Genomic DNA, 26,342 nt, shown 5'->3' with positions numbered 1-26,342 from the left:
ATTCCAACTTTCTTCGCCACTGTCCGAATCGGTTGAATAGCAGTCCGAATCTGTGTCATTGAACAGCTGTTTTTCAATTTCAATATCTTCCATACGACGTCGTTGTGTGGCCATGGTGAATTATACGGCTCTCTAGCAGTGAATGGTTTACTGCCAGCACAGTGCTTAGACCACGACCAGAAGCCATAAATCGCACCCACACATACAAATATCTCATTCACGTCTTAGCTGAACTGAATATCTCCTTCAAAAATGGTTCATGATGTCATGGGTGGCTGACCTCATATTGCGATGTTTCAAAATCGTTACAAACACAATGGTTTGACTGCAATGAATGAACGAATGACCGATCTGGCAACACCATATTCTGAGAATGTAATCATGTGTATTTCTAACAGCAAACAAATATCAGACGCCCACAGTCTCTGCATACCGTCATGTACCATACGATAAATAAGCTTCAACAAGCGATAGTATGGTATGAGGTGGCGACAAGGACTTTTACACTGCTAAAACGCATGGTGCAGAATATGTATTACACTGCTAGAACGCATGGTGCAGAAAATATATGAATTTCGGGATTTTTTTTTTTGGAATGAGTGTAACATTTTTTTGCAGATATTAAAATCTGTAAATTAGAATATCTGATTCTATATTCTTTCTACATTAAAGGAGCGTTCATTTCGTTCGTTTATCATAAAAAATGTAGAAATTACACCATTTTCAGAAACATGCTTACAATTTCATCGCTCTAGAAGGGCAGGCATTTAAGTAAACTCCGTCCAGCTGCCCCTATCGGAAATTAAATGGCCCGTCCGATAAAGGTTAATATTGAATGTATACATTTTAACTTTTAGAACATGTATTGTAATAGTGGCTTCTATCTGTATTGATGTAAAGGTGTCCCTCTGATGATAGTCTCTGAAGACCGAAACCTGTAAGGGCATAAATAATTTAAATAAGAAAAATCTTCACCAGTAACACTAGACAGAACTGCTTAACTTTTCATGATGTTATTAGTGTGATGGACCAGAATGAAACAAATCAAATTTTGACAAAGGAATTGTCTATGAGTGGCCACACTTAAGTTTTATGTGATATAAATACCTAAAAATTTTAAATTTGATAAATAAGTTATTTCTTTATTGTTTGTTTGTTGTTACAGGTTCATGAATTAATCTAGATCTTCTTCCCTCAAATAGTATTGCTTTTGCCTTTTCCATATTTATTACAAGATTATTTGTCAAGAACCAATTTTCCAATTGTTTCATAACTTTTACTATTTTCCCTCTTAAAGATGTGAGATTTTTCTCAGTGAGTAATATATTTGTGTCATCCGCAAATAACACCACCTTAGCTTTCAGGACAGCGTGAGGCAAATAATTTGTAAACAACAAGAACAAAATGGGTCCCAAAACAGAACCCTGAGATATGCCATATTTTATTGCTTTACATTACTAATTATACGTCTTTGTATTTGAGGTCTTTTCATCTACTTGCTGTATTTCCGCAAATTTAGTTCTCCCAGTAAGATGAAAACTCATCCACGAGTATATTTTTCTTCTAAATCCATGCATCCTCAATTTAGCAAGCAGTAGTTTATGGTTTATTATGTCAAAGGCATTAGTTAAATCTAAAAATATGTCCATAACTAATAGCTTATCATCTAATGCTTTCTGGGTATCTTCAATAAAGGTTTGTGGTGCTGTATTGATAGATTTCTTCTCTCTGAAGCCACTTGGAGCCTCAGATATGCTGTGTTTGTTTAGGAAGGTTCACTACTCTTTTATATATATTAATATTTCAAGAATTTTCAAAAGAAAAATTTAAGTTAATCCATAATGGGAAATTTCTTCTTTCCCTCCTTTGTATGAATAGGCTGAACTGTTTTAATCTTCATCAAATTTGGGAACGTTCCCGAACATAAAGAAATGTTAAATATAAAGTTCAGTTGTTTTTTAATAAACTGAATACTTTTTTGTACTAGCTTTTCCGGTATTTCATCATAGCCCCCTAATAATTTACCTTTTGGTTTACTGGTTACATTTAATACCTCATCTTCAGTGACTGGTGCCAAAAAACATGGAATTCGAATTTAATATTTTATTACTAACAATATCATGACCAAATTTACAATCCTTATTTTGATTTAACATCCTGTCCACATTCTCTACAAAAAGCATTAAATTGATGAGATATGCTGTGGATTTGTAACTATCATGGAGCCTATTTTGAAAGAAATGTTTCAAATTTGTTGTTTGATAATTCCCTGATTCATTTCTTATTATTTGCCATAATGCCGTGATATGGTTTATTGACCTTGAAATAATTCTGTCATTTTCTCTTCTCTGCTTCCGATATCTCTTTCTTATAAGTAATTTGATATTTCTTTATATAGTTCAATGTTGTACTGGACAAAGACATCTCTTTCTTTAACAAATATAACGCTCACACCCTCTGCCCAAATACTTTTATCCCTCTCATTAACCATCTTGATGGGTTACCTTTTTTTTGTCAATTTTTGGGAGGGGAGGGGGGAAATATTTACAAAATACTTGAGATCCTTAGTTAAGAAGAAACTGCTCTGTTTACATCTACTATACTAAATAGATAATCATGCACGTAGATGTGCTTAACTAACTAAGCACTACATCATGAAGACGTATGGGAGAGTAGTTGAATAGTGTACTCACATAATTTATTTCTGTACAGCTATGTACATACAAACATAGAACTGTACCACATACAGAGTTCACAGTCAGGCATATTATTACGGTGTGTTATTCATTTTTAGCAAATAGATTTATTAAATTGTTATTGCTTGGAGATAAACATATGATTTTGAAAGGGGAGCTTCTGTAGTTTTTATCCCAGCATTGTAGTCTACCTGTGATAGACTGAGATTAGCAATATATTTGTCTGCAAGTAGTTATCTGCAAGAAATCAAAACCTTTTTAAAACAGGAGAATGTTCAGGTCCTTTGGAACTCCATTATTATCATGTTTTGCTGCATATGGGTGCATGTGTAGGGTTGTGCAGAAGATGCTATGAAATGTTCCTGATTTTTAGGATAATTGCAGTGAACTTTATAGCTGAAACATAAACATTTCGAGCTAACACTGTTGTAGTTGAAGATTATTTATTGTCTTCTGGGATGTGATACAGTGTAGTTGCATAGAACTTTCCTAACTCACTCACTCATGGAGCTGAGCCCTTCTTGAGAAGCTGCCAATTGTGCAGCTACTCAAGAAATTCCCAACATTTTATGGAATCCAAAGGTTCATTATCATGTTCACAAGAGCCCTCCACTGGTCCCTATCCTGAGCCAGACCAGTCCAATCCATACTATCCCATCCTGTCTCTCCAAGATCCATTTTAATATTGTCCACCCCCCTACGCTTGGTCTTCCCAGTGGTCTGCTTCCTTCTGGCTTTCCCACCAATAGCCTATATGCATTCCTCATCTCCACCATGCTACATGCCCTGCCCATCTCATCCTCCTTAACTTGATCATTCTAATTATACTTGGAGAAGACCACAAGTTATGAAGCTCCTCATTGAGCAGTTTCCTCCATCCTCTTGTCACTTCATCTCTCTTCAGTCCAAATATTCTCCTCAACACCCTGTTCGCAAACACCCTCAGTTGAACATTTTGGATAAACCTGCTGTCTCTATCTTCAGGGTAAATAGTAAGCCATGATGCAAGACAAGGATTGGGGGTAAGAGTAAACCAGTGGGAATAGTATAAAGTGAAATCCTGTTATCCTTATAATGGCCAAACTCATAGATATGAAGAGGCCAAGGATGCACAATGGCAGTAGTGTAAACTGAATGGGAACATGAGTCAGGCTTGTGGATAGGAAGAGTAGGGAGAGAGATAAAAGATGAGATATAAGGAATAAAGAAAATAAAAATACTGTAAATAAAATAAAAAATGGCCAAACTCATAGATATGAAGAGGCCAAGGATGCACAATGGCAGTAGTGTAAACTGAATGGGAACATGAGTCAGGCTTGTGGATAGGAAGAGTAGGGAGAGAGATAAAAGATGAGATATAAGGAATAAAGAAAATAAAAATACTGTAAATAAAATAAAATGGAATTAAAAGAAGGGTGTCACAATCAATCAAATGGGAGAGTGGAAAGGAAATACAAGAACAAAATAAGGTTAAAATTAAAGGAGATAAAAATAAGTGTGAGGAAAGTATAATACAGTAAGGAAAACATTATATTGCATAAGTAAAATTGAAGATAAGAGTCATAATGGAAAAAAAAAAGTTGAGAAAAACAGAGCAGGTGGAAAGGAAAGAAAAGGAATTAAAGCACTGACAAAGGCCATTGACTGAGACTATGAAAAGGACAGTTTCCGGAAGTCCCCAGTAACAACCAAGCTATAGAGTCCAGAAGTCACATTATATCCTCAGGTGTCCTGCATTCCATCAAGGAGCAGAAAAGAGGCCTATATGACTTGCTTAGGGAAAGGCTATCTTCCTTGTTCATGTTGTTATGATGAGGCTTAATCTCTATCACCTACCTAATGACTGGCTGTACATCAGTGCTTCTCAGTTTAATGAAAAGAATGCTGATGTTTTGGAGTTAATGCTGGGTTTTGCCACTGCTGGCATCTGGATATGCCCATGGTGCTCTTTCACCCTTGTCTCATTGGAACAGTCAAGTCTGTCCAATGTAGACATGACCACACTTCCAGGACACCAAGATGACAACACAGTCAGCACCTTTGATGTAATTGTACACCAAACTGTGTGGTTTCATATCTCAGAGACAGTAATCTTAATAATTACTGTCATGAGAACCTCGGATCTCACACTTCCATAGTTTTTCACTCCTACCACCAAGGGCGGGGTTGCATACTATTTTGTCCAAGAAGTATCTGATCTTGGGCTAGGAAAACAAAGTTCTGTATCTGGGTGGTTACAATACCTAGTCCTCTTCAGAGTAGGCCCCTTGTGACTCACACACTTAGCCCAGCGGCCCTTTCATCGCTGGAAGCAATTCTGGAAGGCTTCTTTTGGAATGGTGTGCAGCTGTGCCATTGCATTCTGTATGATGTCCTCGCGGCTGTCAAAACGAGAGCCTTTTAGTGGTGTCTTCAATCTCGGGAACAGCCAGAAATCACAAGGAACCATGTCAGGAGAGTCGGGAGCCTGGCGAACCTGCAGAATGCCGTGCTTGGCCAGGAAACCCTGGATCAGGTGTAATGAATGAGCTAAGTCGTTGTCATGATTCAGATGCCAGTTGCATGTGTCCCACAGCTCTGGTCTCTTGCACCAAACTGCATCACGAAGATGGCAGAGGACGTCTTATTGACTCCTTATTGACAGTTTGGCCTAGTGGTGTGTACTCATGATACACAACACCCTGGTAATCAAAAAGAACAGTCAGTATCACCTTCACATTGCTCTGGACCTGTTGTGCTTTTTTGGGCCTCGGCGATGTTGGATGCTTCCACTGTGACGCCTGGACCTTGGTTTCTGGGTCACATCAATGCACCCATGACTCCAGTGATCATAGTCTTCAGGAACTCAGGATCCCTGTTGGCGCACTCCAGCATGTCCTGCGCGACCTCAAGGTGGAGTTGTTGCTGCTCTGGCGAAAGCAGCTTGGGGCACAAATTTTGCCGCCACTCTTTGCATGCACAAATCCTCAGTTAAAATTGTGTTTGCGGAACCTCTGCTGATCCCAACCTCATCAGCAACTTCCCAGATGGTCAAAAGATGGTCCTCCAGGATGAGTGTCTGCACTTTTTCAATAGCATCAGTATTTCAGCTCCTCGACGGTCTCCCGGAACGCTGGTCACTGTCTGCCGACATACAGCAGTCTTTAAAGTGGTTGAACCACTCTTTAATTTGAGTGGCCCCCATTGCATCATCGCCGAAAGCCTGCTGAATTTTGTGGATTGTTTCCGCTTGGGTATCCTCAAGTTTCTGACCAAACTTAATGCAGTATCGCTGTTCCAAGTGTGCCGTCATCTTGAGCAAAACGAGAATGTGACAAACACGTGTTACACCACTTCACTATCTGGCAGTCACAGACGCATCCAGCGGTGTTGAGAGTTAGCAAGAAGTTTTGGTTTTCTTTTTGCATTGACTATTAGGCAGAAGTAATGAGTGTGTTCTGCTGTTCTAGGCTGTACAAATGTTATGGGTTAACTTGATTATGGACACATTGGCCTCCCTGGCTTTAGCAACAGAATTGCCCACACCTGATCTCTTGCTGAGGAAGCCCTATGGAAGGACAAAACCACTCATCTCCAGAACAATGATGAAAAATATACTGGGACAGGCAATTTATCAGCTTGGTGTTATCTTTGCCTTACTCTTTGTAGGTAAGTTGGTGCTTTTCCATAATTTTAACCATCATATACAGGTACTTCATCTATTTGTCATTAGAAAATTATTCACCTTATTTACAGAATGAATATGAAAGAGGTGAGAAACTTTAATTATGATTGCATTACATGTATTTCCTTAGGTTGCTGAAGGTAGCTGCATGTATAATAATAATTTAGGGCCCAGTAAGTGAAGTAGATGTACTTTTTCCTTTAATTTTCTATTTCTTCCTGGCTTCCTTTGTTTCTTTGTTGGTAAATCCCCCCCCCCATTCCTCCTTCAAAGGGAAAAAAATAATTTCTAAGTATTTTAAGTTACCGTTTGCAAGCAGCCTCCATAGTCTAGGGGTAATGTTCCTATCTCATTACTCAAGGTACGTGGAGCTCTACCTCTGGTCCCTTGTCAGGATGCACTCAGTTAATTAAGTACAGTGATAACTTTGCTGGGGGGCACAAGGTATCATAGTTAGTTGTGACACTATGCTACAAGCCGGAAGGTCGCGGGTTCGAGTCCCGATGAGATGGATTCTTTTTTTCTCAGTTTACCTAATCCTTCCAGCTGAAGTATGGCTCTGGGGTTGTCTCAGCCTCTAACAGAAATGAGCACCAGAAATCTTCCTAGGGGCTAAAGGGCAGCTGGCGCATAAGGCTGACAACCTTATCACCATCTGTGAGCCAATTGTCTAGGAAATATATTGGAGCCTCGATGTCTCAGAACCCTTTGGGTCTTCATGGCCTGCTACAGGATAGCTCTACCTTACAATTTTGCCTTTGCTTTACTTTATCTTACCTTACCTTATCTGTACAGTTACTGGGACAGGACTGTGCTTTCACAAACATCTGTACAGTTACTGGGACAGGACTGTGCTTTCACAAACACATGTGGCTTCAGGTACCCTACCATTTGTACAAAAATAATTTCAGCACTGAAGGAATTCAGAGGTTTATCTAATAACTGAATGATCACCTGGAATAATGTCTGATATTAGCCTAATTGTATTAATGGGCAGTGATTGAGGTTAACTCTTTCTAAGAGACCAAACAGAGTAGGTGTCTCCCCCCTCACCTGAGAACAGTAAGAGAACAGTTTCTGAAGCATTGTGTTCTCTAGTTCTCAGAATACCAGACAATGGACAGAGTCCAAAAACCCAGTAATTCAGAATGCTATACACCATCATCATAACCCTTTAATATGTGTCAAAAGCAGTGCTTGAGGTGGAATGAAAATAGAACCGGGATGCCATCCCGCCCCACCTCAAGCCCTGGGTATTGTACATTGCATTTACTGCCAAAGAAGTAATGGGATGCTTTTAAGCCATTTAGAAAAGAACCGGGATGCCATCCCGCTGCATCCCACCCCACCTCAAGCCCTGGTCAGAAGTATAATATTTTTTCAAGACTGGAGTATCTGTACATGACTTACTGCAGAGTAACATTAGTTGTGGCATTTTTGTGTGTATGTGAAGTCAGTGATTCAGATCTCTTTCACATAAGGGTGAGAAACACAAACACTGCACAATATTATTCATCTCTGAGACTTACTTTCTGCCATCAAAATGGAATTACTTGCACAATTTCTGCATACAAAATATCATCCTTTATCATCTTTCAGTCTTTCATCTCTTCTATCTTCCTGGATCATTTCCTTTTCAATTAATAGCCAGATTTTCCCTCCTTTCTTAATGTCTTCTAGTATTTGGCTAAATCTGCATGTTCTTGGTTGTCTCATAGGTCTCTATCCTTTAAATTTTAATTGTATTTTGCTTGGTGTCCATATTCTATCATTTCTTTGTACATAACCAAACCACTGTAATCTTATTTCTCTTATAACTCTATTAACAAATTTCTAATTCCAGTTCCTCTGAAAAATTTTATATTTATTTTCTGGATTTTTCTTTTGTCTGTTTGTGAGGGTTATGTTTTGGCATTCATTGTTTGTGGTTAGTCACTTCTGATATAAATCTGTGCACTTCTTTAACCACTTTGTCATGAACTTTTGTTCTCAGACTTGTACCAAAGCTTAACATTTTTTAATAAAATCTGCTATTCACACTGATATATAGAAATTTCTGGCTTTTGGTTAGAATCAATAATCCTTATGAATCTGTGTATGAACGGTGCTTGTTCCACATACTTTACAAATGTCCTGCTGAGGTCTCAGAAAATATGCGACCATTACTATAAAGTGTTTCATCTTTTTAGTCCTTAGATTTCTGTGGCTGGATTGTGTGTGCCTTTGAATTTTTGGACTATACAGGTGTCCCAGGAGGAAAGGTCAATATTGTGGGAGGTCATTGTATCAGTAATTCTAAGCAAAATGTTTATATGTATGTGTGTCTTATTCCAAACAGTTTCTGAGATACAACTACAGATTTTATTGCCTGCATAAAGGAATATCAAGATGCACTCAGAGGAGTTACAAAGTGCATTGATGTTGATGGTGGAATTTTTTAAATTGTATTATACTAGGTAAACTGTACCATCTTGTTCACTTGAACAAAAAATACCAGTATTAGAAACAGTATGTAATATCTCTTTCTGATCAGTGATATTGGAACTGTACGTGAAAATAGCTCTGTCTCAGATACCATTCAGAATACGACACTAGTACATATACACTTTTGCTAGAATGACTGATATAATGACCTCCCAGAATATTGACATTTTTTTGTGGGACATCCTATGTAAGAGCTTCCAAACCCCTTTTAAAAGTCATTAACCCAGAAAATAACAACTGCAAGGTTTGCTGAAATTTTCAAAAACTCTCAAACTTCAGTGCAGCCTAATCCCAAAATTCAAAGCCACATATATTTCATGTTACCTATAAAACATGGTACACTTATATAATATCATCAGAAAGCTATCTATAGTCCCCTTTCACTGTACATTGATTGTTAGTGACCTTTTTATGACACCTAAAATGTAGCAAGATATAAGGCATGCCAAAGAGTCAAAAGTAGATACCTTATGTTAGAAATGTAATTTTACTTTCCAGGAGACAAAATGCTGGACATTCCTAGTGGAAGGGGAACTGAATATGGTTCCAAGCCCAGTCAACATTTCACCATTATATTTAACACATTTGTTATGATGACGTTGTTTAATGAAATCAATGCGAGAAAAATTCATGGCCAGCGGAATGTGTTTGAAGGCATTTTTACAAACCCCATATTTTATTCCATTTGGATTTGCACATGTTTAGCACAGGTAAGTGTCTTGGACAACATATTACATAAGTCATTGTCTTCTCCTGCAGATGTGTATGAGTGCATATGTGTGTGTATGTTTGTTTGGGCCTTTTATTTCTTTCAATTATTTAATGTACTCAATATTTCTGGCTGCCCATTCATGCCTTGTGGTACAAACCATCATTGAATGTAGGCAGCAGGATATTTTCATGATGTACAAAATAATTAGGATACTGTATAGTGATTTAGGGAGGGGGGAGGTGGCTATAATAGAACAGTGTTTCTGGAGAGAATGTTAGGATGAAATTATGGAAATCCCGTCTTCCTCCCCCTCCCCCCTTCTTTTTTCTGCTGTAGGAGTATCTCGATCACAAACAGGGAGTGCTCAGTAAATATAGTGGTTGGCTGTGGGCAGGACAACCAGAGTTTGATTTCTTATCTTTACAACACTAGCCAGTCAAGCCATGGGGCCACCCAGCCTTTATCCAGTGAGTATTGGGCTCCTCCAGGGATAAAGCATCTGTAACGTAAAGTTCCATCTTATGTCAAGACTGGGAGTAGATGAATCTTTACCTCCAGTCTACCTATATTTTCATGGCATGTTGTTTAGGCATAGCGATGACCTTATCTTCTTAATATCTTGGCAGATTGTTGCCCAACATGTCTTATGATTGAACATTACCTGAATCTATTGAGTAGTGATTTGCTGTGAACTAACATACCCACACATTGTGAGTGGGAGTATATATCAGTGGAAACCTCCCTACAAGGACCGTAATGTGTCATTTCTCTCAAAAAGTAATATATTCATTCATAACTTTTTTAACATTCCATCATTAAAAAGATGATCATTTTCAGAGTGATACCCCACATCATAAATGTTCCTATATGTTTTTTTGCCTAACACATTTTTAAGGTTTGTTTCTTTAGTAATACAGGAAATAGTTTAGTCCCCCCCCCAGTTACAGCTCTGAAACCTTTTGTTGTTTTTTCCTTTTTGTGATCTCCAAATTAAACTTTGTTCTTAGTCGTTTTTTGAATTGCACCATTCATGAAATAACAAAGTTCCTTTACTTTCTCAACATTTTTTGATCCCTGACAAATTTTATAATTATTTTGCATAATTGTACATTCCAAAAACAAATATTTTGCTCTCCATGGCTTTCCTGTCATGCATGTACTGCACAGAATGTGACAGCTGGTCATTTGGTTATAAACAGTGTTTTTGCTGCTGCCAGCGTTGTGAATTTCAGCAAAACCCCATTTTTGAGGACACTTTTAACTTATCCTTAAATGGCCAGCTGTGGTGCATAAGACATATTTCTCTGACTGTGTTTTACCACTTGCCTGGAGAGCTTTTTGCCTTGGTGTAAATGTACCCTGGGTACTTTTTTTCCAGTCATATAGCTCTAAATACTTAGAGATAAAACAATGTTAAAGTATCCTATTATAGTGTATGTGTATTATGTCATATTGCTGAGATTTTGATCTGTTGAACTCCAGAAAACACCCCCATTTTCATAACTCCTCAGCACCATTTTACAAGAACTCAAAACACAAAACAATCTCATCCTGCTACCTGAGCACATGCAATGGAGAAAAATTGGAAAGATGGCAAGTAAACGTGGTAGGTACGCAGCATTTGCCGGTCGCACAAGTTATGAACATTATTGAGTTGTGGCTTTACCACTGACTTGTGTTGCTACCACCAATTTCTTTCACATAACAGCTGCAAGCAGTATAGACAGTTTTTTATGATCTTCATATTTTATGAGGAATGTCACCCACAGACAGGTATATCATATAATTGTTTCATGTTACAGTTAGCCACAAATTCTTCTGTACCATAGATTTAACACCATGCTTAAATTTCAGAACATGTACATTAACGTGGCTGAACTGGACTTATGCCTCTGAGCTTATCAGCTTGCATTGGCACTACCAGCCATATTTCATAGATATCCACTGGAAGTACACATGGTTGTCACATGATACATCACTTGCCTTGCACTCTTATTTCTGTGTTGTATGTACCCTCATAAAAGAAAAATTTAATAATAAATGAATACCACTGAATTTCTGCAGTTTATGCGCAGCTTACATGCTTAAACATATCTTCAAGTGAAAAAGAGCCTGTTTTCTCTTCATTGTTTCTATTGTATACATGTTGATGGATGAAAGGGCTCCAGTTTCTTTTTTCTTCAGAAGTCTTTCCTTTTCAGTTTGTTCAATAATTTTAACAAATTTTGAATTCTGACTGTCTGTTGGAATATGTAACCTAATCTTTCTCTTTTAGTGGATACGTGTAATGCAGGTTCATGCATTGGAAATGTTGAATTCGGTGAAGATCATTCATGGAACAGGATTTGATTTGAGTATTTTCTTTATTATGTTCAGTAGGGAATATGTGATGATGTGTCATTTCATTCTAATTCTGTAGGTCTTAAAAAGGAAAGCAGAAGCAGAAAATCTATTTTGCTATTTCTCTTTGTAATTAACTTGATCTCCATGCATCTGTTGGAATTAAGCTTGTGAGCAAGAGGTAAGGTGACCAGCTAAAAAATAATAAAAAATTGGGCACACTTTTTTCTGTGATCTTGCTTGGGAGCCATACATTTTCACCTGCTGCTGAAGAAGTTGATTCCCCCTCTTAGGCAGAATTTTGTACTCATTGGATGAACAAATTTCTTGCAGTAATTGAGGCTGGTTACACCACATTTCTGCATGCAATAAAAATGTGTTATACAACAAAGTAATTACTCTGATGAATTGTTAATTGGTGTAATAGCCTTCAAAATCTGATACTAACAATACAGACTTTGAGATCTGAAAATTTTCATCTCTTCTGCTTTTTATTTTGCTTCCTAAGTTATCAAGTTGTTTGGGCACTTCAGTGCCTTAAATACTGAGAGTTTCTAATTTCTTTTTTATACAATATTGTAGCATATATTCAATTAACTGTTTAAGAAATGAAACCAATCAATGGAAATTGGATCATTAAAAAAACAGCAATGTAATGACTGAAACTGCATAGTCACTATTCCATACTGTGGTGTGCATGTGAGACATAACACTTGTTACACCCAAGTACCATTTATGAAATGGCTAGGATAATGTGACTTTCAGAAAACACAGGACTGTTTGGCATCCTGTTTAATCTTTGTTGGGACAACAGGACACCTCAGTCCAAAATGGGATGTCTTGTCACCCTAGTATAAGGGAAATAAAAGTAGATGTGATTGTTGTTTACCTAGAGCATTAATTTTACTTTCTCACATTTGTCAATTCATAGATTGAACACATGTGCCAGTTAATCATGTGATATGAAGGCAGCACTGCAAAAGAGGTCATACTCTTTTCTTGCGTTATTCCCAGTTCACCCTTTCATTCATTCATTTCCTTTATTTTCCATATATCCATACAGGTAAAAAGCCTAGGATGTGGAAATAGTCCCTTTGATAATAGATGTGTCCAGATACATATAATAAATTACATGAGTTACATAATTAAAATCACATACATTAGTCAATTAACATAGATAATAAAATAAAAAATAATTAAAATTATAATTAATAAACATAATTTTAAAAAAACGTTACTATAAAAAAATAAAATTAATACAATTTCATTTAAATTACCTAAATTAACTGAGTTAAATGCATTATAAATTTGCACACTTATGACCAATTATCTTTCCTTCTTTCTTTCTTTCTTTCTTTCTTTATTTCATATTCCCATAAATCCAAATACATTGATACAGGACTTGTCATATCGTAATACTATCAGCAAAAAACATACAGGCAATTCTACAGGTAAACAATACATATAAATCATGCTTATCAAAACGAAAAGCTGCATAAATTCAAGACAGAAGATTACATCAACCACGCAATCAGCAATCAGATTATGAGTTACTTGTAAGAAGCAAGATTTTCCATTCTCCAATCTAGATATTCCCGCAATGAGTAAAAGGAGCCAATATGGAGAAATTTTTTTAAGGCATGTTTAAACTTATCAACATAATTTGTCATCACTAGTATAACTTTCTACTGGTCATGCAGGAATATCCAGAGTGTAAATGTATGGTAGCTTTTAGAAGGTACAGTTCCAGAACAGAGATGAATACAGTGATACTACAACAAATGTGGTGGAGTACTCCCATCGCACAGTTATTGGAATTGTTCACTTGCTGCATGCAGGGTTCAGAGGAGAGAGCAGTACATGTGGTATCCCAAAGTAGAGAAATTGGTTGCCTCCACCTGTACAAGAACATCATGTTTTCCCGGTGACTGTGGCAATATAAATGCTGCAGATACTTAGGGCTGTGTATGGTGAAATAGTGATGTGTTTGTGTGAGGTGTTTGACTTCTCGGGTTCAAGGATGTCCGTAACTATTGGATGATGATTCATGCACTCAGTGGCCTGTAACATCACCATCACCACATTGACATGTGAGGTATGCAGGGAGTATTGGACTGTATCGTCATTGGATGGTGGACTAGTCCTGAATTCTCCATGTGGATGTCGCCATGGTTACTGAACTTCAAGCAAGCTTAGTCAAAAGGAAGATAATATTAGAGGCCTTTTGTGACTGGCAGAACAGTCTGTGCAAGCCTATTTATGAGAATGCTACCATCAGCAAGGTGCTGTACAAGAAGTTGTACCTCCTCAGTGAGAAGCAGTACATCCAAAATGATATGACATACAGGCGATCAAAGACTGGATGCTTCTGTATAAGCGTAATGGTATGGTTGCTATTTGTGCAGTACTTACTTATTAAGCATAATTCTGTGATGTTTCACAACCACCATACTCTTCCCAATCCCATCATGTTATCTTTATCTGTGGATTAAGGATCAGCTGAAGGACAGGAGCTTAAGGGATTCAGTCAGTATTTAAGTAGGTTTGGAGATTCTGTTAAGGAAATTACATATGGTAGCTACTGGAAATATTTTGTTCAATTGCACTAACATTGACAAGCAAAGAGCTGCTGTAAGATTGTATTTTGAAGGCATTTGTGGCTAAAGGTTCTTCATCCTGCCAGATTTTAGGTATGGCACCTGTCCCAAGACTTCTTCAGTCTATATGAGATAGCTTTTCTGCTCTGAAGCTGGAGGCAGCAGATTGCTCATACTAAATCACTGATATCTACCAGACTACTCACTGCTATAAGAACCTAAAATCACCCCTCTACCCTGAAGATTTGGTCACCAGTTTCCTCTGAAATACTGAGATCTATGTACCATACTGTTAGGGTATCAATCCCATAAGACCATAAGCTTAATTCTTTCAAGCTGTCTATCACACAATTTAATAATTCATAACAGTGATTCCTGGAAATTGAATTGGGTACATTGGATTTTACTCAGGAGATGACTTATTGATTAATGCAGAAATGGATTAAATTTTATTGGATTTGGTGTTTTACACCAAGGCTATGAAGATTACTGACTTCTGGAAGGTAATGTCATGTAGTCTGATAGATCACATACAGTTAAGAGGAACATTGATGAATTTCTACCAGAGTACACAGTGAAACATCCCAGAAAACAGTACTCTTCAGATGAAATTTTCATACAAAGAAATCCTAAATAAATGCTGTTACAAAAATGATAAATAGTTCTGTGTATGCTTTCATTGTAAATTATCTTCAGTTAGTATGTCAGTAAGAGATGCCTTTTTAATGCGTTGGTTCAGTTCCACATGTTCCTCCATTTTCCTATTTCCTCTGTTGTACCACATCCATGAATCCACTGACAGATTCTGTTGACATCCCAACAGAAGACAGAACAGGAATTTTGAATATACTGTCATTCAGAATTGTTTGATACACTGTAATTGATCTCATCATATGTAGCCAACCAGTTCAACTCAATTCTAAAATACTTGACATGTATTCTTGAAGTATCATGTGTGGTGTTGGCTGGGAACTGGTTCTCCTGATTGTGCTTTTCAACAACACTACAAGTCAAATTTCAGCATGGAATCTTGAAATGTAGTACTCAGACTGCTGCTTTTCCTATATTATCAAGTTCCCCATGTGCATAGTCATCATCTTGTCTCATTCAGCTCCACGTAACTCCTGCTGGAGTATATACCATATTAAGTATGCACAAAATTGAAAACTTTTCTTAGAAAATAAACCAATGGAAACTTTCATTGTAAAATAATTAAAATTTTATTAAAATATTACATGTTTCAGCAATTTTCATTCACCATTATTAGACCTTTATATTTTAAATGTGTAGAAGAAGCTATATAAGTGCCTTTTATTTTAAATATATGATACATTGTGTAAAACAGAAATAAATACTTGCATGGCAAAGGGGTGCAGGTTGGCTCTAGCTTAGGCTGTCATGTAGTTCCAGTGTCCCTTTTTGAAGCTAAAAATGAAATTGAAGATGGATTTTTAAGCATCTCTGTGTCATATAAATGAATTTTATATTTAACATTTTTATAGGTAGAGTTATTTCATATAATTTTTACTTGTAACAATGTAACGTGTGTATCCATTGCTAGGCAACAGGTCGCTAAATACATTTTCGCTACAACGGATATGCAGTCAACAGTAGAAGAACTGCCGTTTCTATGCAACATCAATATAAACACACCTCTATAACAGTAGAGGAATTGCTAGGGTATGGTGTTCTCAGTGTGTTTTCTGTGCATGGTCTGTGCTAAAGGTTTTTTTGGGACATGAAGGTCGTTTGTAGTCAGTCCTAGAACAAGAAGCAGAATGAAGAGAGGTCTTGGTGGTCAGGATTGATTGTGAGCTGTAGTAATTGATTGTAATTGTGAAGACGTGCCAGTGAATCCAATCATCAAATCCAGACCACATTATTATTCATCACACTGTACACATTTACAATATAAAGGTCTGATGGTGACAAGTTAAGAGTCACCAAAACACGTGAATTTTAATTAATCTTTTAATTATTTTACATTTAAAGCTGTATCTGCTGAAATCTATACTTTTGTATACATCTAATGAAATGTGTTCTGTGTGTTCACATTTTAATCATGGTGTTTTAGCCAACTTATTTTGAAAAAAAAGGAAAGTAAGCTTATGTTATCTACATGCTATCTGTATATCACCCCTATCAAAATTTGAATGACTGAACCAATCTGTATGAATCTTGGTATGTATATCATGGCACCTGAACCCATCTTAACAGCATACTTCATAAATGGCTCCCATCACTGTGTGTATACCCCCTGTCATTGCTAGCCAGTGGTTCGGCAAAAATACCCTTATTGTTGCTAGCCAGTGGTTCGTTAAGAATCCCCTTATTGTTGCTAGACAGTGGTTCAGTAAGAATTTCCCTATTGTTGCTAGCCAGTTGTTCGGTAAGAATCCCCCTGTTGTTGCTGGACACTGGCTCAGTAGAAACATTGTGGCAACGAATACAGGAGCAACAATAGAAGAATTGTTGGGCGTGTTGTTTTCTGTGCAATCCATGTCGTATCAAGGAAAGTAGGAAGTTAGTTGTTCCAAGAACTTCTTAGTTTTTGTTGGTTTCTACATTGAGCCATTTTGATTTCCCTCTCTAAATGAAATTGTATCAGAAACTGAGAATTTACCAATTTATCGATAAAAGATACACCGTTACTCATCAATTCAGAATGTGTCTTTAAGGGTAAAGGCTGACATCTTCCTGTATGCCATTCCAACAAACTTCACATATTTTCTTGCAAGGTAGAGACAGATAACTTTGAATGTGCTGATCCCACAGAAACATCCTGAATCACTCATTGTATTGGAGGCTGGATGAGGCTTAGAGTTGGTCTGGACATGATCGAGAAGAGAAAAGCCTCTTGCCTGTACTGGAAATCAGTCCCTTATTCATCGTTTTTCTAGCCTGTAGCCTAATTGATATACTGACTGAGTTACTGTGGCTCTGAACAGCTCCTTTAATGGGTCAAAATATTTCTGAAATGTTATATATCTCTCAAGAAAGGCTAGCTATTGTCAGACTTGAAGCATTCCTTAAAGGGAAAAGAATAGTATTTAATCTTATTGTAGTTAAATACCCTCCATATTACGAAGCATATGAAATCAACATTAGTATTCTATGACCTGTTCATTTTGAGGTATAATGCACCTTACTTTAGAGATTCAGTATAATTTAAAACGTGTCCCTATTTATTTGAGACCCAACAACAAATTTGTATCATAGTTATGAGCTGAATGTATGAGAGCTCTAGGAAGCCAAGAATAGCTGTATACCATAACAAGTATCTGCTGCAGGGTAGTATGTGTGCCTTGTTAAAAGTATTCTTTTCTTTCAGCCTGCTTCTTCTCTTATCTGTCAAAACTTGAAGACTGTGGGTAACTTACATTTATAATGCCTTGTCTCAAGCTTAATTTTTTTATGAATGTTACAGATATTTATATTGGATGGACTGACATCTGCATATTTTAAGTTGTGTACACTCTTCATACTAAGCAGAAGGAAGTACAAACTTTCTTTTTGTTTGCCTTGTAACCCGAAATCATGTGCAAGTGTATAAATGTGTTTAAACTGATGTGCTTCAAATTCAGGTCCTAATTATTCAATGGGGTAGGATGGCATTCTCAACAGCAACTTTAAGTTTGGAGCAGTGGCTTTGGTGTCTCTTCTTTGGGATTGGAACATTGTTGTGGGGCCAGTTAGTGACCACAGTACCAACTAGAAAGATCCCCAAAATACTTTCGTAAGTAATCATCACTTCAATGTGCACATTATTAGTGAATATGCAAATTATTCTTTATTCCCTGTTCCTTAATGTATTCAATACTTCATGTCCTTCCTGCACCGTTTCGTTTTGTTGATTTACTTAATTTCCATTTACCTTTGATGTAGACATCTTGCCCCCCCCCCATCATGTCATCTTCTGAACCTACAAAGAAGTACTGTTACTGTTGTATTACTTTTGGACTGCTGTAGGAGGTTTCAGTCCTTTGACTGCCTGCACATGAACCCAACATGCCAGCCTGTGAGATAGATTACATGTTATTAATGGATATGCACTTACATTAGTTACATGTCTGTGTATATATATATTGTGAACAACAGAAGAATTGCAGAACTGGAAGTCTATGCTAGATTTCATTTTGTATTTGTTGGAAGGAGGTCATAAATTTGTCCACAATACTTCAGTTGAATGAAGGACAGATTATTACTGGATTTAAGATTATCTGTATGAGAAAAAATGCCAGAAAAATCCGTACCACTGAAACATTCTCTTGAGATCATTCCTGTTTCTTTGAGGGAATGTGAAAGGGAATTAAAAATATTGTGGCATATTGACTCAAAGCAAAATTGTTGAGTCACATCAGCTGGCCATTACTAGGCAGCAGCCAATAAACAGCAGATGAATGTTGTTTTCCCCACAGTCCATGCTGATGGCTGTACACACAGCAATAGAATACATCATGCAGTCACTATTGCACTATAACAATTGCACTGCAACAGAGGAACTGTTTTTTCTACACAGTCTTTGCCAAGCATATTTATAAGAGACATACCCATCCTCTCGTCAGAGAGAATGTTACATAAAGACTATGACTGCAAGGGTTAGCCTCAAGGGGCTTGGCGCCAATACAAACAGATTGGCGGTAAACCACCAGTTATAAAGTAACCCTGACTATGACTGTTGCACTCAGTTACAGGGCTGCTGGGGTTCAGTCATTGTGAGTTGTTGCTGTGAGAAGCTGGTAGTTGAGGCTTGGGACAGTTTAGGAATCCAGAGGAAGAGGAACATGTGCCATCCTCTCGTCAGAGAGAATGTTACATAAAGACTATGACTGCAGGAGTTAGCCTCAAGAGGCTTGGCGCCAATATGAACAGATCAGCGGTAAACGACCAGTTCTAAAGTAACTCTGACTCTGACTGCTGCAGTGAGTTAGAGGACTGCTGGGATTCAGTCATTGGTAGCTGAGGCCAGCAACAGTTCTGGAACCCAGAGGAAGGGGAACGTCCACTGTTGGAAGCTGCTGTAAAGCAATGACAGTGAAGACATGACTGTGGACACTAGTATGTGTGTAATGGTGATCTGTAAGGTGTGGTCATGCTCTATATCAAAGAGTCCAGTAAATCAGTTATCAATCCAAAATCCATCTATAGGCACACTCCATACATGTGACAACTGGTGTCAGAAGTTGGATTGGATTGATCAACTGATTGCATTGGATACTTGTATTGTGGCAGCACAGACAGTGGAACAAATTATATAAAAGTGATGGAATGGCTGCTGGACGAGGTAAAAACCGGCCATGGGGAAATGACAGCAAGGCTGAAAGTCAAAATGGATACCTGGCGAGAAGAAATGAAGGCCTGGCGAGAAGAGACAGTGGCCTGCCAGGAAGTGATGGAGACTTGTCTGGAGAAGTGGTGGGCAATTCCAGAAGAAATTAAGTCCATAGACGATCATCAGGAAGTCCGTGATGAAGAGGCCACAATGGACATGATTGGAGGAAGTGAGAACCAAACCAGGGACCATGCCATTCCCGCACAGCATGAGGACCACAGTCGAACAGGACCAACGGTTGTGAAGAGATGACAGAGGAGCCTAGAATGTAACAATGGGATGAGGGACCGAGACTTAGAGGAGCAGCTGCACCTGAAGAGGGGAAGGGCATTTGCAAGATCTTCAGGAAGACCATAAGGTGGAGATCAAAAAGTGAATAGTCGTGTCTTTGACTGGGCTATAGGAAGTGAGTGGCTGGACGTTGTGGAGCAGTCAGCCTACTCTGAAATGAAAGGTGATACATCGAAAGCATGGCCCTCGGAAAAGAAGAAATGGCAGTACACCTGTAGTCTATTCAAGATCAGTAGCCTTAAGGAGGGAGCAATGTGGCATGTACACCTGTTGCTAGGTAAAAACCGCAAAACATCTATACAACAACCATTGCTAGGTAACAGCAAACAAGTATGTTTCCACAGCAACGTGAGAATACAGCAATAATGAAGGAGACGCTTTGCACACAGTCCATTTCAAGATGTTACAAGCAGGGCCAGTTAGCTGTTACAGTCAGATAATACTGGGGTTCAGTCATTGTGAGCTGTTGCTGTTAGAAGCTGGTAGCTGAGGTCTGGGACAGTTTGGGAACCAAGAGGAAGGGGGACATTCACCATTTGAAGCTGCTACCAAGCAATGTTTACGAGTAGTGAAGAAGTTGAGAGAAGATTTAGTGTGTGCTGTAGTGAATTGAAAAGTGAGTTATAAAAGTTCAGTAAATCTGATTACCTGTACAAAATCTGTCCATAATTGCTAAAATCATGACAATATGAATGTCATAGTATCACATTTAATATTCTCTTTGTCAGCTAACATTTTCATCATTGCCAGTCTTCAAATCTGTTGGGCCTCTTACTTAGATTTCTCTTGGCTGCTTTGTCAGCAACATTCTAGAGTACATACAGAAGGCAAAAAACCACTATGTCACTGAAAAGCTGTCACAGATATGAACTTTTTACAGATTTATATTTTTTAGGTTTATTTGTACTATATATTTCTATGTTACTCACATTGATAAGTTCAAAAGAAAGATTTTAAATACAGCCAGACCTAAAGTAAGGAAAATCACTTGCCCTCCAACATCACACTGAGGAAAATATATCCTTTAGTATGAGAATATATTTATTGAATAGTAGCTTGCAAATTTCTAAGATGATGCTTTGGACATGCTTTGTTGATCATAATGTGACAAATTATGAACATTTCATTTGTAATGATCAAAATACCATATGTAATTTAATTTTATGTTTCTTTTGGAAAATGTGCATTCTTGTTTGGTCTTATGTGTCTTGAATTACAATTATTTTGTACCAACATATTTGAAGAATGCAACTGTTTATTATAAAAAGTAATTTACAATTGTCATGTTTGTCATAGTAATTAGTGCTCATGATTGAATGGTAAATATTGATGATGTGTCACAGGGAGAGATAACCAGTGTGTTAAATTTAGAAATGTGTGACTTTATTTGTCAGATCCTGTTTCAAGAAATTGAAGGTCTTAAATTTAGAAAGTTGGCAGCATGAAATCAGATGAAGAATTTTTTAAAATGCCTTTGTATTAAATTATACAAAGGTGGATTGGAAAGTTGTTTTTAAAAAATCTATTTCTCTCATATCATACACAAAACCAGTATATGAGCCATATAACATACTCAGGACTTTAGTGAACACAGTAGTCAGTTCACCACATAATCACTCTGAACACTGAAACATCCACCAGTACACCAGTTTGTTGATGTTGTCTTGGAAGAACTGTGTGCCCTTTTTGTTTCCTTGATCTCAAAATATGATTTGAATCAGTAGCCTGCAAGACGTTTTTTTAGTGGCCCCATCACTTGTCATCAGATTAGGACAGTGGATGATGCAGAACCTTCAAATCAAACTTTTGTGGGCAGTTTGCAATTCATTAAAGTAATTTTTCAGTCCACATTCTTATATTCCCATACATCTTTGTTTTCTGTAATTTGATATTCATATGTTTGATACATTTTTCAGTACTTATTTGTAGCAGTGGTGTATTTCCCTGTCTAATCTTTACAGTATGACTGTACAAGCATTAAAAAAGGTAAAGCTATCCCTGTAACAGGCCATGAAGGCCCATAAGGTTGTGAGACATCAAGGCTCCCATACTTTCTAGGGAATCAACTCACAAATGGAGGTGAGGTCAGCCTTGCACTCTGGCCACCCTTTAACCCCCAGGAATATGTTATATTTTAGCGTCCTGTTGCACTGATTTAAGTCCATGATTTATTTAAACCGTCTTGCAGTGCATACACTCATTTATCTCCTTCTCTCCCTCGCACTACATGTTTCGGCATAATAATGCCATCTTCAGGTGCTTACTTATCCACGCCAAACTAGTTCATTGCATGCCTTGTTCTCATATTAAAATAACTAAAATATGTATCTATCATATACATTGTCAAACGTTAAAAATATTAAAATTGTTCAGGATACCACATCGCTACGTCGCACCTCACTACACCAGTCACGCCCATTCTCCTCTGTTGGAGCACTCCTTCACTATCTTGTGTGTGTTGTGCTTTAGTTGTGTCTTGCTCCTGTGACTGTGTGTGTTATACTGTTGGGCCTCCTGGGCCTCCCGCAGCCTTACAGGTTGTAGCATAGAGCCTCAGCCAACTCAGCCACATGCCCCATACAAGCATTATAAAATCATATTGTGTGGTGCACAATTCAGAGCTTACATTTAATTATTATACACTGTTAAATGGCCTGCTGATAGCTGTTCACCCCTTGCCTCTCACTCCCCTAGCACCATTCCTAGTTTTAAACATTAGTAATTCGCTTAGTGGGCAGTGGAGTCCAACTGGGTCCACTCGGCACGGTGGCCACTGATGGGCCTATTGTAGCCTGCCCCGGCTGATTATGATGATGGAGAATTTGGTGGAATGAAGATTGGCAGGGGACACCAAAGTACTTGGAGAAAACTTGCCACTTTGTCCACCACAAATCCCACATGACCAGACCCGGGATTGAACCCGGGCTGCCGCGGTGGGAAGCCGTCAACTAACTGCTTGAGCTATGGTGCAGCCATTAAACATTAGTACGTATAAGGGGTGTACCTTCTTGGCCCTTGCACCGCGACCACAGTGATCTATTGTGTCTTTAAACATTAGTAAGTATTGGCACCTATTTTTTTCCCCCAGTCCTTTCCATAATCTCCAATTGTCAGTTTTAACTGTCATATACTTCCAGTATTGATGTTTTGTCATGGGACTATAGCAACCAGTGTAGATTTTCATCTGGATATATACATGGCAAAAACTGTTGAAAAGGTTTAAAATTTATGGAAATACAAAATTTTGTTGTGTCGCATATAATGAGTGAAGATAAGTAAGAAATAGTATTATTATAATGCATTGTAGATAAGCAGTAGGGTATTAAAAGTAGGTCATAGGGCTGAAATGTGTCTAGCATGAAATAGTTATAATATTGTTGTATTTTAGCATCCTGTTGCACTGATTCACATCCATGATGTATATGTATTGATACAGCGCATGCAGCCACAAGAGAAGGACACATCACAAGACGCAGTATACACAAAATATAGGAAGAACGACTCCCATAGTGGAAGATTGATATAATACACGTGTTTGAAATATGACATAAGATGATAAATCTCAACAAAATTTTAATATATAAATTTTATTATAGTACATGATGAATATACATTTTAAACCATTTTATAAACGACACATGATGGTGAGCAGTGCAATAGTTTAACGTAAATAACTCACTTGAGGATGGCACAGTGATGCCGAAACATGTAGTGAAGTGACAAGTGAGATTGTGTGCGCTAGAAGATGGTCAATACATACACATCATGCATAAATGTAATATATACAGAGATTAAAATGCCAGTATCTTATTTTTATTATCTGTCATATTTATTTTAAATGCTTCTAATAATTTTCAATTGTAAGAAATCCTACATTTAAATTAGTGACTGCATTTGTTAAGACAAGAAGTATGTTAAGTACTGTCATTATTCTGGGACTTCTATGTGTGTATGTGTGACAGGTGGGGTCGTGGGCATCCAGAGGAATATACAGAAGCCATTACTCTGGGTGAAGAGAAATTTGATCCTGATTCTCAGGAAGGCAAAAAGCCTCGGGCAGGCCAGATCTTATGGATCCGTGGCCTAACAAGACTTCAGACCCAGGTAAGTGACATTATCCACTCTCCTTTCATTTACTAATGATAAGTTGTTAGCAAATATGCTACATTTCTGTTCTCTATTTTCTGTCCTGTTTTCTGACTGCTATGCTCTTGCTTTGATTAGTGCAATAAAAATCAGGCAAGGTTATAATATTACGAGTAGAGTTGGTTCATTGTGTTTTAACAGAGATACATAACTCACTTGCTTTTCTGAGATGGTGTTCCAAATGTAAACAGGCAAAACTGAAATTCATTTTCTTTAAATTCATGAATTATTATGCCAAGTCTGTACTTACATCCTATGCCTACATTCAGAAAACTTTAATTTTCCCGTGATGTATAAGACATTGGTATTTGAGTGTAATGTTTCTGAACTGACTAGCTTAGCAGGTGAATGCAGTATAACCTAATGAAAGAGGTAACTCTTCTGGATTTTGACTGACATACAAAGCAAGGCATATGAGTTATTTAAATTCCTTGCTTGTCACTGGTTTTGGATTTGCAAATCTTAACCTTTGTTTCTTTCTAAAGATGAAGAAGAGTTAGTTCTACCCAAATATGCTTCTTCTATGCTTTCCAGTGCTTTTGGAGGAATATATGGCGTGGTATTATGCCTCTGTACTCATTCAGGATAAGTTCCTTTCCCATGCGTTACTTTCAACTGCCATTGCAAATATTTCTTAGAGCAGTTAAAAAATTGATGCACATTGCTTAGATGGGATGTGGAGGGCAGAGAACCACAAACTGCAGTGGGAAGCTATGGTTATTTCTAGTGACAGTTATTTTGCTTGGCGGTGAATGATGTGTGCAAAACACTAATTTTCAGTTTAGTGCTGTATTTCTCTGTTATTGTGCACTGACAACTGGATTTAATAACCATTGCTTCTTATTGCTTTCAAGGAGCCATATTCTCTATGTATGTACTTGTTTGGTTTCATTTTCACTCATTTAATCAATGTATGCATTGGGAACACCATTAAAAATGCAAACCTTCCTCAGTTGCATATTGATGAACTGTTGATTCTAGCTCTTCCCAATTCTAGCAACAAGTGACATTTACACATACAGGTAAAATTTCACAACACAGCATTACAAGACACAGTTACACAGTGGAATTCTGTACTTGTGCTTATACCTTGCATTGAACCAATGCCATTATTCATTATGTAATGATTTGAATACTTGAAGTTCATGACATTGATACTGGACTTGAGTTTCTCCTTCAACACATCTTTTAAATGGAGTTACTGTGTTTTAAAACATTAATTTCAAGTTCTTATATTTCACTGGAATTTTAGACATGTCAGTATTTTACCATTAATTGTTTGGTATTTAAAACATATGTGCATTGAATTGTTTAATAAAAATATAACTGAAGTACAAAAAGTTTGAGCCTTGTGTCTGATGTCAGAACTCTCAGATATTTGCATTTCAGATTTGCTGAATTCCCAGTCAACATCCCATATCTTACATGTATACATAATGGTAATGGTCACTTTACTAACAGCTGTTTGTTATTCTTAACCAGAGTCTTGACTTAAGTTGAGCATCCCCCCCAAAAAACGGCGCTATCGAACGAACAGGACTTGGTGGTGGAGGAATGCCAGCCATTGCTTGGGCTCAGTGAAGAGTCCAACCAGTCGCTTGCGCAGTAGCGGTTCTTCTCTAGGCTTTACTCAAGTTGAGTGTTCTGTACCCATGGCCTTGCCTGATTTGTAATATGTCTAACCTATATATATGCTTATAAAATCTTGAAAGGGATGTGGCTTGAATGATTGGGAGGTTCATGGCTACAAATTAAGAAAATGTCACTTTCCTTCATAAGCAACCATTTGATGAATTGAAGAAAGGGTATTTGTGATGTTACAATTCAGGCTGAATGAGTGAAAAATGGCCGGACAGCTGGGCAGGGCGGCGGTTATGCTTAGTTCTTTAACAGGTCAGGTCTGTGCTGTCTTGAATGACACCACACAACAGGACACGCCACAGTACCACACCTTCATGCCTGGCAATTAAAACACAAGGAAATATTGACGTCCAAACAATAATTGCTGTTTTTTTTGTTTTAATTTTTTCTCACGGTTTGCAGAAAACAGTGATATTAATGACAATCCCTTTCAGGTTGT

General features: G+C 37.6%; 1 protein-coding gene across 17 annotated transcripts in view; it reads left to right on the top strand.

Moving 5' to 3' along the window:
• LOC111863401 (plasma membrane calcium-transporting ATPase 3) overlaps positions 1 to 26,342 on the top strand; it is a 400,552-nt gene that overhangs the window by 341,020 nt on the left and 33,190 nt on the right. For 16 of the 17 annotated variants that reach the window (XM_023849698.2, XM_023849697.2, XM_023849693.2 and 13 more), the window contains 4 exons: positions 6,146 to 6,344; positions 9,343 to 9,554; positions 18,078 to 18,229; positions 24,079 to 24,220. In XM_023849698.2, the coding sequence (XP_023705466.1) occupies positions 6,146 to 6,344; positions 9,343 to 9,554; positions 18,078 to 18,229; positions 24,079 to 24,220 (705 nt within the window). Of the gene's footprint in view, positions 1 to 6,145; positions 6,345 to 9,342; positions 9,555 to 18,077; positions 18,230 to 24,078; positions 24,221 to 25,744; positions 25,885 to 26,342 lie in introns of those variants that run through there. The other variant, XM_023849696.2, reaches the window with a different exon arrangement.

Source organism: Cryptotermes secundus, unplaced genomic scaffold (genome assembly GCF_002891405.2).
Source record: "Cryptotermes secundus unplaced genomic scaffold, Csec_1.0 scaffold792, whole genome shotgun sequence".
Taxonomy (NCBI): Eukaryota; Metazoa; Arthropoda; class Insecta; order Blattodea; family Kalotermitidae; genus Cryptotermes; species Cryptotermes secundus.
The sequence above is the reverse complement of the archived record's forward strand: the minus strand, read 5'-3'. Positions and strand labels throughout refer to the sequence as shown.